This window comes from Setaria viridis, chromosome 7, assembly GCF_005286985.2.
Source record: "Setaria viridis chromosome 7, Setaria_viridis_v4.0, whole genome shotgun sequence".
NCBI classification, from domain to species: domain Eukaryota; kingdom Viridiplantae; phylum Streptophyta; class Magnoliopsida; order Poales; family Poaceae; genus Setaria; species Setaria viridis.
Genome location: NC_048269.2, coordinates 25548731 through 25563414, shown reverse-complemented (window position 1 = coordinate 25563414; position 14684 = coordinate 25548731). Strand labels below are relative to the sequence as shown.

General features: G+C 45.1%; 3 protein-coding genes across 3 annotated transcripts; 2 read left to right on the top strand and 1 right to left on the bottom strand.

Annotated features, from left to right (window-relative positions):
- Nucleotides 1-6626: 6626 nt before the first annotated feature.
- On the bottom strand, nt 6627-8323 carry LOC117864217 (protein WHAT'S THIS FACTOR 9, mitochondrial). The gene has a single exon (XM_034748242.2). It carries the CDS (start codon nt 8172-8174, stop codon nt 6957-6959), a length of 1218 nt encoding a protein of 405 aa, XP_034604133.1. The 5' UTR covers nt 8175-8323; the 3' UTR covers nt 6627-6956.
- A 42-nt stretch (nt 8324-8365) lies between these two features.
- Nucleotides 8366-11586, top strand: LOC117864219 (uncharacterized). Its single transcript, XM_034748245.2, has 5 exons — nt 8366-8868; nt 9004-9238; nt 9364-9429; nt 9538-9607; nt 11257-11586. Exons 1-4 carry the CDS (start codon nt 8850-8852, stop codon nt 9593-9595), a joined length of 378 nt encoding a protein of 125 aa, XP_034604136.1. The 5' UTR covers nt 8366-8849; the 3' UTR covers nt 9596-9607; nt 11257-11586.
- A 138-nt stretch (nt 11587-11724) lies between these two features.
- On the top strand, nt 11725-14613 carry LOC117864220 (uncharacterized). The gene is made up of 5 exons (XM_034748246.2): nt 11725-12294; nt 12504-12738; nt 12876-12941; nt 13055-13121; nt 14333-14613. Exons 1-4 carry the CDS (start codon nt 12276-12278, stop codon nt 13107-13109), a joined length of 375 nt encoding a protein of 124 aa, XP_034604137.1. The 5' UTR covers nt 11725-12275; the 3' UTR covers nt 13110-13121; nt 14333-14613.
- Nucleotides 14614-14684: the final 71 nt, after the last annotated feature.

Below are 14684 nucleotides of genomic sequence, written 5' to 3'. Positions count from 1 at the left end.
CTCGACACATAAGAAATAAAATATCCAACCAAAACTTAAATAATTGACTTAAGATAGCCAAAAAAATGTACACATAGAGTAGTATTTGATTAAAAAAACTGTAATATAACCTCCAAGGTAGAAATAGTAGCCACTAACAAACTATTTAATCCGTGTTAAAAGCAAACTATTTAATCTGTGAGCACTGCAACATTATATTTTTCCCTTTTATGCCAACCCTCGTAAACGGCTGAGGTAAAAAATATAAACAATTCTGGACATTGTTTTTTTTCTCTTTGCATCTCATTTTCTTGATTTTTTTAGGAAAGATAAGGCTTGAACATGTTTTTATCCTCAATGTTTGCAAATGTTAATATTAGAAATAAAAGTATACTGAAAACAAAGAAATATATTTATAATTAGGAATATGAAGTTGTTGGTTTTAATTAAAGCTATAGGTATCACCGAAAGTGAATTAATTGCTGTATTGAAATGGGTCGGAGCATTCGAAGACGTTTGGGCCCGGGGCGCGGGACCATGCTGCAACCCTTTGGGACTACAAGGGACCCACCTGTCACCATCCCTTCTTGTTCTTGGGGTGCTGCGACCCAATGTCGCGATCACGCAAAGGACCATGCCTGACCTGACCCATTGGGTGATGCCGTTTATAACGCCTAATGGCATGTTCACTCTTTAATCATGCTAATCGTGCAACTTTAGCAAGGAAAAGGGCTCCTGCATTATCGTAGAAACAAAAAAAAGGAAGAGATGCATCAATAAAAGATGCAAAATCCATTTTTCTACGACCCTTCATCACAGCCTTACATGTTCGCTTCAATATACGAATGAATCAATTGCTCGAGAATAAAAAGTTGTACTACTGTATAGTGTATAACACTATGTCTTGCATCATATCTGGATGCTGTACAGAACCAACCGGGGGACATGTCACGTCCTCAAAAATCAAAATCAACAGCATCTCTATGGTATGTGCCGTACCAGGTGCGCATAATGCTCAGCATCTTTTTTTAGCGAGCGCAATTAGCAGAGTAATCAAAGGGATCTACGGCCCATAGAGGTGGCTTTCGATACGATAAGGTGCGTGGTGATCGCCCGTGATGCGCAGGGAAGAGCAGTGCGGGAGTGGTTGTGGGGACAAGAGGACAACTCGTCAACTCACCCAGCGTAGGCTGTCCTGTCCTCCTTTTGCCCTCCTTTCTTCTCCCGTGCCCTAATGACCCCTGCAGGACCATATGCCACCGTGCCCGCCCTGCTTTTTAGACCGGTTTTGTCTGTTGACCGCGACAATTAGGTTTCCCTGAGCCTCCTTTCGATCCATCGCCCAGTGTGTGTGTGTCGTTGTATTACTGGACCCTTCACAAAAGTATTTTGGAGAGCATCAGAATGAGCAATCAGGTAACTGGGATGGACAGTGGATGGGGCAACCTGATAAAATTAAGAAAACGATGAAAGTTCTTCGAACAATAATGAAACGATTATCGGTTAAAGCACATGAAAAGTCCCATGATATAGAACTCGTTAACTGAAACCACTTGTTGCTCTAATGTTAAACACTCTCGGGCAGCTTTCCTGTTTTCCAGGATAGCAGATAAGCAGGCATGGTACCACCGGCACGCGGGGTTTCATTATGCCGAAAAGAAGATACCCACGCGCGGTTGGTAGATAAAAACTGCATGTTCCAATTTGCACAAACCTTACATTTGTCAGTAGACCAATAGACCAAATAAATTATCGATAATTTATCCGGGTGGTGGCAAGAAACAAACCCTCTGAACTAGCGCATCGACAACGACATGAGATGCCGAGTCTGCAGCCATTTACTGAATCCTATATAATTTGCATAGCATGATGTAGAGATCTAAACTGAAGTGACCTGACTTGAACTAGATATGACGTACTGCCGAAGTGGACAAGTCACAAAAACAGAACAGGCAGGCAAAAGGATGAGAGAGAAATCCAAGGCGACCAGAAACGAATCACGGACCTGGAATCCTGGATAACAACCCATCGAGATTAGCAGGTATCATATTCATAGGATTCTCATGCTTCCACACTGCCCAATTCTGCAACCAGATTTCCAGTAGCAGTTTCCATGCTCAGCCTGCACACCTGCACCTTCCAGTATCATGATCAGACGTATGGTCTGAATGATAGCTCCAGTTTTTCATGTGAGCCTGCAGGTAGACCTGGAAAAAATTGCCAATGTCATGAATTAGATTGCTATATCCTTCTAAGTTCATGCCAGCAGGCTTACGAAATTGCTAGGTTTATTTATTTCATTCAAAAGAGCATTGCTATGGTTGAAAGAAATGCTGAATTTCATAGGGTAAACATATTTTGGATTATACCTTGGATTTAATAAGTAAATTTACTAGTTTCATAATGTACACTGTTGAATATTTCCGAGATGATTTCCTTCTAGTATTTTTTCCCGATATGCTCTCTGCCCTAGGCAATATGATGCATGCTGTGAACAGTGGAAAAAGGCTGGGTGCAAAAGCCAAGGGTCATCATCAGGGAGGAGGCATGATGTAATGATTAGCTTTGCATTCTAATATCAGCTGGCCCCATTAGTTAAGGTAGTATGAGGCATTGGGATTACTCCTACTCAAGCAACAGCCAGTGCCCCCTCAGGGCCGATTCTTTTTGGCAAAGTTCATGGCAAATTGGCATAGAGTATGTCTACCCGAGTAACAAATTGGTTTCCTCCTTTTTTGCTTGTTCCCTGGCCCTCCATCCATCTGTTGCATTGGAATCCAGGAAAGTGCAGGGCCCAATTCTGGTCTTCTGGGGCATGCATCTGCTCTCACCTCTTCTATGATGCCCAGCTACTTTAGACTGATAAAAAAGGCTGTGGGAACGTGAGGCTAAGGGGTTTTCCCCACTTTCCCCTTAGCCGCCACCATGACAAGTCAAGAGAAGCTTTGGCCTGAATGGCCGGACAGTTCATCATGGTTGCTCTTGCACGCAGGCAGCAGTTGGAGCCTCTAGATCTGCCGTGCAGCTTCACACTCACACACAACAACAATAACAACAAAAGTCATTTTTGTTTTCTTAGTTTATGACTTCTTGATTATCAGCTATACTAGGCTGGCCGAGTTTTCTGAAAAAAAAGGACCAACTGTGATGTTGGAGCTTTCAGTTTTATAAGCAGCAGAAATAACATAATATTTGCCATGTTTGAGGGAGAATACAATACCAAGAGTCGGTAATTAAGGAATGCAAGTAACAAAATAAATCTAGAACACACAGATCTCAGGAATCAATAACACTATGAAGAAAAGGAAGTAAATGGAGAGGCCACTAGCTATTGCTTTCTTCTTGGAATGTAGTTGCCATATATTATGAATATAGTGTCACTAGTGAAATGCCAAACCAATATCTCAAAGAAGGTGTGTGCTGCTATTGCTACTATGATAGTAATCTGTTGTAATCCCATGGGAAATGAAACACACAAGATAGTGGATCATGTTTAACAAATATGAGAAAAAGGAGTAGGATTGTATGCCAACCGCATAAGCTGTCGTCTTAGGTGACATTGTGACAGGCAGTACCGCAACTTATGAAATTTCACAGAGAAGAATCTTTGTTAAAGTAAATGCTGTTTCAAATCCTGGTGCACCAGCCAAACAATCACGTGAACTGCACCACCGAAGCACCAAGCTGTTCAAAGTAGTAGTAATTTTTTTTTATCGAAAGTAGTAGTAAAATTGTAAAATCCAAATGAAGTGCTCAGATAAATAAAATCACATGGACAACTGCACTGGGTTCAACAAGATGATATCATGCCATTGTGTTGCTCAATAACTCTTATGCAATAAACATGAAGAATTAGTTTATGATGGATGGAAAGAATAAATAATCCTTTTTTCTGTTCCAACTATCAATCAAGTAGAGTGTCGTGGAACTAAAGCAGGCTGATAGCTACTGCGATTCCTAAGCAGCATAATTTGTTAAATTTAGTAGAATTATATAGGATAACATAGCATCATTGGAATTAAGCTTGGCCTAGATTAGCTCTTCTGAGAACTATAGCAAGAGCTCCAAACAGGACTTGAGCTAGACTTGCATGATTTTCGTTTGCAAAGACAATATGCTAAATTTATTAGAGAGATTAATCCAAATAGGACAATCAATCTCTATCTCAATATATATGACAAAGAAATTCCCACTTCATTCCATATGCTTTCCCATGAACTATACAAAGAAATGTACTAAATTGCTGGGAAAGTTTTAGAATTCCATTCTCAAACAAACTTCTTATTTGTGTATCATGTACTGCTGGGCATCCAACAACTTGAAAATATTGTTAACCAAACCAGATGGTGCTTACCAAGAAAAATGTGTAAACTGGCATGTTAGTTGCTGCGGAAATAGTTCGAAGTTGAACAGATCTAACCTTTACTCACACATATGGAGTCATGCTCACAGAACACATAAAATGTGTTTTAGGCAGAGCTAGCAAGAAAGGTAGCTGTGACTACAAGATGTGAATGGTAATGGGACAGAGGTCAAACTCATGCCAGTTTGCAAGTTAGTGTTCACTCTACACAAAACAGTCACATCTCAAAAGATAAAATGACAATAAACAAATATAAAAGATGAGATGTAATGTTAACACATTAAGAAACACCAATATTAATTGAGAAGCTGGATGCCTGGCATATCACACATATATTGCAGTTTGTAAGGTCTAAAGTTAACCTATCGAAGGCTTGCAGCACAAAACCAACTGCATTGATTTGAGGCACAAGAACATATTCAAATGCTTCCCTAATTTTGTGAGACCTTCCAGGAATTTTCAAAACAGGCAATTAAGAGAGCTAGCAATGCCCAACATTTAGGTACTCCCTCCGTTCCAAAATGTAGGTTGTTTTGGCTTTTCTAGATACATAGATTTTGCTATGCACCTAAATATAGGGTAGAAAAGTCAAAATGATCTACATTTTGAAACAGAGTAGAAATTAAAGCAAAATATTTAACTTTACCAAAATCTTCATGGTGGCCATTCAAAACAAGAAAGAGCATAAACCTACCACATTCACAAAGAGAGAGCGAGAGAGCTCTCTCATGGCAATTTGATTCCACTGTGTTCCAAATGTTGCCATGAGGATTGCAAAGGTTCCGGGGTCAACAACATGATACTTAGCTGAAATGATTTTGAGGAGCGAGGGTCAGCAACTTTGCAAATTGCCGCACCCACGTCATCATTTGTGAGAGGCTGAGAGCATAAACAGAGGTTAGGATTGTCATGTTGTTGGGGTGGGGTGGGGTGGGGGGGGGGGGGGGGGGGGGCACCTATGGCGGCCACACTAAGAACTAAGAAGTCCATCGCAAGCAGGAATGCGCGAACGCCACGGGAGCACACCAGCACGCACAACGCTGTAGTTATCATTTCCCTTCACTTGGTTGTTAGGAAGTTTGGCTTGGATTACTTTGGTTTGTTTGGGAACTTGGTCGGGATCTGTTGGATTGTAAGCAGATTGGTTTAGCTTGTGAGCATTATGTGGAGATTTTTGGGAAACGACTGATGCTTATATATGCCAAATCAGTGTACTTCATGAAGTCAACCAAGAAGTTATCACTTACCCTGCCTCTCCCTCCCTCCCTGCTATCTATATGCTCTCCCTTTCACCATAGCTCCAGGCAGACGAAAGGACACAAGGTGAACCACCTCGGCCTGCTGCCAACTAGCCATGATTGGCTCCCATCTGCATAACAGGCCGCCACTGCCATAATATAATAAGGAGCAGGAGACCCTTTTCAATTTTCTGAAATGATCCAAATATCCTTTTCTTTTCTGAAAGACACAGCATAGCCGGCTTTATATTATAAATGGAAGAAATGAAATTACAGAAGCTGGCAGTTCAAAGAGCTCTGGCCTTGCCCCAACTTATTGCTTTGCATCCAACATGATTAGGCTGGTTGGGTCTGATCAATTCGATATCTGTAAAGGCCATAGCATAATTTTTCACTAACCAATTTGTCACCTTGGAGAGAACAAGATTTAACATCAAATATGATCCGGCCAAAGTGTGTGCTTGACTTGATTTTTTGTGCAGTGTTCTTTGTGCAAAACTGAAGTGTGACTTGAACATTAAAGTGAACAAGCTGCGGTGGCTTGTTTAAACCTAAATAAATCAAGTCAAAACTGACACGCATCTTAGTTCTAACAACAAGAACTTCTATTTACCTTGATAACAGTACAGAGTGTCTTTGTAAGGAAGGTCAAGCTTCTCCCAAAAGCTGAACACTTCAATCAATGGTTGAAGGTTAAAATACAGTGATTTGAGTTTCTGACTTTCTGTTGATAATGGAGGTGAGAATTCCACTTTCTATATATAAAATTGGATTTGGTTATTTATAGCTGAACGCCTCACAAATGATTGAATGTTAAGGTAACCCAAGCACTAGAATGTAATTAAGAGACCGGTTTTCCCCTTATAGAGTGTAGGAGAATCCTGTAGAGTATATACTCATGAAACAAATGCAATCTCTAGAATGGTAGAATGGCAATCGGCGAGGAAATTTACCTTATTATAGGCACTTTAGCTAATCAGAAAGGCTGAGGTAACTCCCATTTGATTTTGCGCATATCTCAACTTTCATACAATGACACAAAATGATAAAAAGAATTGGCATCACTACCTTCAGTACTGTGGAATTGCTAGTAATTATCGCTATACACAGAACCATAAGCAATGGCAATGCTCTAATGCTTCAACCAAGAACCGAGCAAAGAAACTAGATATTGAATTAGCTTGCTACTTCTTAAGCAGCTAAATGTAGTACACATCAAAACTTTGACGGAGCATGATACTCACAGTAGTCTACAATAGCTTTGCAGAACCTCTCATTTGGAGCCACTAAGTTGAATCAAACCCAGTCACTGGAATTCATAACTGAAGCCACAATCTCAAAACAGAAATTCAGAAGGCAAGAATCATCAGCCTATGTCAGCCATCACTATCACCTTCATCATCCTCATCAACAGCAGGCCCGTCATCATCCACAATCTCCATCCCGAAGCACTCGACATCAGCATCCTCATCCATTCCCTCCCCTTGAAACTCCTCTCCATCCAGTGAACCATCTTCCTCAGCAACATCCTCATCAAGAACAAGCTTGGACAAACCCTTCCCCCGGTATAGCACTCCAGTGCGCATCACATAATGCACCTTGTCCCGCACCGCCGCCAAGGGATGCTGTTCCACGAGCTTCCCTCTCTCATATCCCTCTCGAAGCACCACAGTCGTTGTCTTGCACTTCAATGACAGATAGAACACCCCAGGGTACCGCGTGAAGAGCCTAGTGAACTTGTGAGGCAGGCCCAGCTCCTCCCGGAGCAGCCGGATGGCATTCCTCCGCACCATCTTGTGCACCGTTAGGCCAAGCAGCTCATGTAGCAAGCCGATGTTCCTCTTCTCGAAGATGTCACTCTCAGGGTCTATCCCTGACGCGTCGTGGTACGGCGAGATGTAGGGAAGGCGGTGGAACTCATCCATCCAGGCCTTGACCTTCTTCATCGAGCCGTACCCCCGCGGGAATCGCATTGGGAACGCGAGGGGGGCGCTCGACGAGGACGGCGGCCGGGACAGAGCGCGGTAGGTCGCTGTGTCGATGGCCGCGGCGTGGCGGCGCTGGAGGGAGGAGACGGCGATGTCCTCGGGGAGGCCAGAGGCGGACAGCAGGGAGATGCGGTTGTTGGCGACGGCGAAGACACCGGGGTGGGTGGCCGGGAACGCAGCGGCGAAGTTGAACGGCAGGCCCAGGTCGAAGCGGAGCGGGAGTACGGAGGCGAGCGGGAGCGACCTGGAGCGGGTGAGGAGGAGGAGGCGCGCGAGGCGGAGGTGCGCGTCATGCGCGGAGGCGTCGGCGAGGCGGGCCAGGAGGGTGTGCGACGCCGGCGTGAGGGAGAAGGAGGGCAGCGTGGGGAACCGCGGGTGCGGTTGCTCGGCGAAGAGCGTGGGGTGGCGGCGGAGGAACCGGAGCACGGGCACCGTGAGGCCCAGCGGCTTCTGGAGGCGCGCGAGGGAGCGCGCCGGCACGGGGGAGGCGGCTGGGAGGCGCGCGAGGTGGTCGAGCAGCAGGCAGGACGCGCGGATGGAGGTGGTGCGCTCGATCAGGTGGTCCAGGCCCCGGTTCTTCACCCATTTGAGCCGCACCTTCTGCATCTCCGACGATGGAGGGGGATAGGCTTGGTGCCTTGCGGGGAACGGAGGGGCAGGCCGGAGGGCGAGGGCGGCGGCGGCGGCGGCGCGCGCGAAGTGTTTGAGGAAATGCGGAGGTGGGGAGCGCCGACGATCTGATGAACCTGACCAGATTTCGGCCAAACAGGCCGCATGCCCACAAGACCATGATGATTCAGGCCCATGAAGTATACGTCGGTTTCTGTGGAGACCTTTACAGGCCCAAACCAGTCCGCGAAGCATCTGTCACGTGACACTCTCACGGGCCCACCACCTGCATTTCGCGCCAGTACATCTGCTACATCTATTCTCACCCATTTTCCTAACCGGAAGACCCGAGAACTGTGGGACCACATGCGTTTGAGCCCACAAGTCATTGCCTAAAACTAAGACCGCTCCCGCTCACTTTTCTGTCTTGTCTGAGAAGAAAGAATTCGAAGCGCGAGTTCGTGTCTTCTTGCTCCGTACATGTCACGTGACCACCCAGCAAAGAGCAAAGGGAGCTCTGCTAAACCCCCTCCTCCGTCTTGCAAACCCATCCCACCTCGCCTTCCTCGCCCGCACACCATTCATCCACCCCCATCGTCTCAGCCTCTTCGCTTCGTCCCCACCGCGTCGGGAGGCTAGGGTTTCCGCACCAAGCCGGCTTCCCCCTCTCCCATGGCCTTCGCCCAGAGATGTACGCTGCCCAATCGCCTCTGATCCTCCCAGTGTACTTTTGATCCGGTTTTCCTTTCGGCAAATTTCGCCTTTTGCTTTCGTTTGGTCGCTCGTTCCTGACGGATTTGGTTTCGTGCCTCGATCGGGGGTGCAGATGGATACGGGAGCGCTGGGTTCTTCGAGGTCGTGCAGGGCTTGCACCCGCGCGGGATCCCCAAGTCCGAGGCGAGAGGGGGAGCCGGCGTTGCTGTGAACAAGGTCAAGAAGTATCTCGCCCAGATGGACAGGGCCGTGGATTACGACTTCTACGACGACGACGACCTCCGCTACGTCCGCTTCAAGTCGCCCTTCAACCGCCGCCCCCTCATCGGCCGCCGACCATCCCTCGGGTATGCTGTGTTGCTTTGTGCTCCTGCTTGTTTGTTTGTACGCGCGCGCGTGGCGATAAATTTGGGGACTTATTTTGGTAATTTTGACGGGTTTGCTCCGTGGTGTTTTCGGTGCCTGCGTCCAGGAAGAACGCGGGGAAGCGCACCCTCCGCCTCGTCGGGGGCAGCAGCCCAGACTACCTGCGGCAATGGTGCGCCACTTGATTTGTTCATTTCGGTTTGTGTCGACGGTCGTGTGATTCTAGGCTTCTAGCGTTGTTGTTGACGTCGCCATCTGTTTTGGCTGGTGCTTGTTGCAGTGAAGAGGCTGCGTTTGGTGATTTCGATGACAGCGATGACTGGGAGGACGAGGTGTAGGTCGGCATAAAGGTTGTGACCTGTTCTCTCTAGTCTCTGCATAAACCTATGATTCACCGGATTTGTATTATGATGTGGGTCTGAATTTTTGCGCAGTAGTTGGTTTCTGTTTTTGTATTCTCTCTAAGCTTTGTGTTGTTTGATCAGTAGCAAACCTGTGTGCTAGTTTTCCTCTTTGCATCTGTGTGGTTGTTTTAATTGTGGACGATCTTCGGTGAAATTGAACAGGGGAAGTGTGCACCTGTGGCATCACTTTTTTTCCTCAACATACAATACATTTTGGGTCTGTATCCTCACTTAGGGCCAAACTTTGGGATATTGAACATTAGTGTTGCGCAATAAATCTTAGTAACTAATGATTTATGCTAGCAACATGTGAAACAGAGTCGCCTATGGTTTAGTTGTTTTCTGCTGTGGAAATGGACTCTTGGACAGTACTTGTGTTCATTTTTGGATTGTCAATGCAACTTACTGTTTGATTAGTCATCAGACCATCATAGTAAGAATGTGTTCCCACCTTTTGTATCTGGCCCATTTTTGGTAGTTTGAATTGTGGACAATCCCCTATAATTGACATTTCCGTCTGTTCTTGTGAAACAAATGAATGGTTATTTAATCTCTGTTTGCTAAATTAGTGCAAGAACAACTGAAATAGTGGACCTGAAGTGTTGCAAAGTTGACCATAATTCAAGATTAGTTACTTAATGACTTGTGACTAGTAGCATGTGAAATAAAGTATTGGTCTCTTGGAACAAATTCTTCCTTTTGAAACAAAAGAGTCTATTGGTCTTCATATTTCCATTGCATCGTATACAATCACCCTGCAATCGCTGCTTGTCTTGTTCTCGTGGACAGTTATTTTTCCCCCCACTGTGTAACAAGATTTACTTTGTTCGCATTTACAACTAAGAGCAAGGACCATTTTATGCAGCACATAATGATTATTTGGTCATTGTGTGATTGTGCAAACTCTGAAATAGTTTGCATTAATACGGTAGAGTTCACCTTACATTGAACTTGCTTAGCTGATGAACTGTGACTAGCAGCATGTCAGTCTGAGTCTTGCATGATTAGTCTGCTTTTCCTTCCTATTGTACCAATCAGACCATTCTGAATTAATGTACTTACTGTCTAATCATATCAGAGCTTGTTCTGCTCTTTTGCACACCCATATTCTTCCATTGATATATAAACTTGTTACTGGTGATTACCTCAAATGGTAGTATCTACTGTTCAGATGCTGGAAAAAACATGTAAGAAGGAGAAGAAAAAGCATATGTTTACCTGATCAGATGTCTCTGCCATGTAGTATGAATGATATGTTGTGAACTAGTAACCTTTGCTTTTTGTTTGCCTGATTCTGTTATCATTATATTCATTACCTACCGTAAGAATGGAGTGGCTATGTTTAGTTACTGCTGCACAATCCATTTTAGTTCATCTCTGTTCATTCATCATATGCCTAAAGCATTTATGTTGGCAATGGGAGAACTCTGAGACCTGCAGCATTGACCCCTTCTATCTGAATTATCTAGCTAGCTTACTAATGATGAGCATCAGAAGTAACAGGAGATGTTTTCAAATTAGTTCCGTTCAGTTGATTATGAAATGTATTATCACTTGCATATTTGTGACCATGTCTATCTTCTGTTGCTTTGCAGAATACCAACAGATTGAGCAGGGGAGGGGTACAGACGACAGGCGTATAGTGTTCGTGGGAGGTCTTTTGGCTTGGGACGGTGGGCTACTTACATATCCGCATAGTACCTTTTACGTTTCTGCAATCTCTACAGTGCGAGGAGGGAGTTGGCCTGTAATAATTTTGCACTCTCAATGCTCGTCGCTTTTGCTCTCGTGATGTTAGATTCTTCTCCGATGCCTGCAGGGAAAAGAGACCTTTTGGACGCAATTTTCTAAACTGTTATGTTCTGTTAGCCTTTGTTTACTAGAGATTTGTCTCGTGATAATATCGATTATATAGGCTGGGTGAACTTGTTTGTTGCCTTGTTTTCTTTTCTTTTTTCTCCTCTCTTTTTTTGGTGTGGAAGATGAATTTGTCTGTCATAAAAACTCAACCTGACAAACCCAGTACGAAATCTAGTATCGGGCCAATTACCTCAAGCCAATGAACATGTTGCTTTCGAAAGCTGAAACCCGGCCCAAACCAGAAACCACAGTAACAAGCTCCTGTCACGTGACCACCCTCTTCTGACTTCTGAGCCCACAAGTCATCCAGTAAAACACAGTGGTTTCTGCTGCATTTCGCGCCAGTGCTATTGCCTTTGCCTCTCTGTCTATTCTCTTTTTGAAACGAATTGCCTCCGTCTATTTTCACCCATTCGAGACCCCGAAGCCCAGAACCTTCCTAGAAACTGTGGGGACCATACGCTCCCGAGCCCACAAGTCATCCACTAAAACACAGCGGTTCTTGCGCGTTGTGCTGTCTTGTCCGAGAAGAAAGAATTCGAAGCCCAAAACCATAGCGAGCTCGTGTCTTCTTGCTCCGTGCAGGTCACGTGACCTCCTCCCCTCTCAAACACACACACACACGACCCGCAGAACAGAGGAGAGTTCTGCTATAAACCCGCGCCCACCCCACCCCCACTCATCGTCTCAGGCTCCGGGCTCCCAGCGTCGGAAGGCTAGGGTTCCTGCACCGAGCCCGCTCCTCCCCTCACCCATGGTGCTGTACTATCACTGTACGTACGCTGCCTGATCGTATCTGATCATCCTAATGTGCTTTCAATTTGGTTCGATTGTTTCGTTTCTCGCGGATTTGGTTTGGTTGCTTCGTTTCCTCGTGGATTTCGCTTGGTTGCTTCGTTTCCTCGCGGATTTCGCTTGCCTGGTTGCTTCGTCTCTGACGGATTTGGTTTGGTTGCCTTGCCTTGATCGTCGTGCGCTGCAGATGGGTACGGGAGCCCCCGTTTCCTGGAGGTTGCCCAGGGCTTCCACCAGCGCGGGATCCCCTGGTCCGAGGCGAGAGGGGGAGCCGGCGTCGCCGTGAAGAAGGTCAAGCGCTATCTCGCGGAGATGGACAAGGCGGTGAACTACGACTACTACTACGACGACGAGCTCCGCTACACCCGCTTCAAGTCGCCCTTCGACCGCCGCCCCCTCGTTGGCCGCCGCACACGATACAGGTATCTTGTTGCTCTGCGCTCCTTGCTTCCTCTTGTGGATTGGAACTTGGAATGCCCGCGTGACGATGCATTTTGTGAGGATTTTTTGGGTAATTTTAAGGGATTTGATCTGTGATGCTTTCGATGTCCGCGTGCAGGAAGAACGAGGGGAAGCGCACCCTCCGCCTCGTCGGGAGCAGCACCGCGAACTACATGCGGCAATGGTGCGCGTGCGCCACTTGATTTTGATCTATTTCGGTTTGTGTCGGCGATCGAGTGGTTCTAGCGTTGTTGACTGGTGCTGATGTTTCGATATGTTTTTCTGGGTTTGTTGCAGTGAGGAGGATGCATTTGGTGATTTCGACAGCGATGACTGGGAGGACGAGGTGTAGGAGGGCCGTAAGGTATGTTATCCTCCTGATCAATCTACGTTTGCTGCATCTGAATTTTGCAAGGTAGTTGGATTCTGTTGTGGATTGTCCCTACAGCTTTGTGTTGTTCGATTAGTCATTTCAGCAAGAATGTGTTCCCATCTGTTTTGGTGTGGTATATATTTTCAATCTGCAGGCTACCCGCAGGGAAATTGAACAGAGGATTTCTATAGAACTGATACCGCAATGTGTTTTTGTGCATCACATGATGGTTATTTGGTCTCTGTACGCTGGTTTGGTGCAAAACTTTGAAATATGGACATTAATGTTGCAGAGTTGTTGATAATTAAGCCTAGTTACTTGATGATTTGTGGATGCATTATGTGAAATAGAATTTTAGGTCCATTTATCTTCGTTTCCTTTCTTTTGCATCCTACCAGATCATTCTGGGCCTGGCTGTCCTTATTTGCAACTCCAGTTTGAAGTAGTTAGTCCTTATTTGCACAGTAGTTAGCTGCATATTCCTTTTTCGGTTGTCAGTCAAATTTGTTTTGTTTCATCAGTTATCAGAGTGAATGTCATCCCAGTTTGGTTTGCATCTGTGCAGTATTTTGAATTTGTGAACGATCTGCAGAGAAATTGAGTAGTGAACGTGTATACAAATATGATCACTATGTGCGTTTTTGTAACAAATCAGTTCAACACTTCGAAGTAGTGGACACCAATGTCGCAGAGTTGGCCAATATTTGAGCTTAGTTACTTGAAGATTCGTGGCTAGAAGCATGTGAAATTGAGTTTTAGGCCGATTGTTCTTCGTTTCCTTACTATTGCGTCATATCAGTTCGTTCTGCATGTCCATTGCATAGCCTGTTGTTCACTTGTTCTTTTGCAGAGTCATTGTTGTGGCTTGTTGCTGTGGCCATTTTAAATAATTTAGGATTCAATAAAGTAGGCAAAAGGCACAACTAGAGGCGTGCAGTATTTATGAAACATATGCTACGTACTTATTTCAGTAACATGATCACTTTTGTGTAATCCATTAGTATAAACAACTGTACAGTGATGAATGGTTAGCTTTGAAAGAATTTGGAATCTTGCAGCATGGAACACTTCTATCTGTTGCATCTATCTAGTTTACCAATGATGAACAGAAGTACCAGGAGATGTTTCGATCTTTTCCAGCTAGTTATGAAACGTGTGACCACTTCGTGCTTATACAAGATCTCTCTTGTGTTGCTTTGCAGAACACCAACAGGCAACAGATTGAGCAAGGGAGTACTGTACAGTCCGCGGGTGGTCATCATGTCTTGGGACGCTGGACTTGTTACATATCTGCATAGTTTTTTTTACGTTCATGAAATTTTTGCTATGTGAGGAGAGCGTTGGCCTGTAATAGTTTTTGCACTCTCCATGCGCGTTTTATTTTCCACGCATATATGCCCTCGTAATGTCAGTTTTTCACGCTTCCAGTGGAATGAGACCTGGACAAGATTTCTAAATTCTAACTGTTGCCTATTCTTTCTCTTTTCATGGGATTTATCTTGTGATGCTCTTACGGCTTGATTCCACATGCTTGATGACCTTTTTTACTGCCTT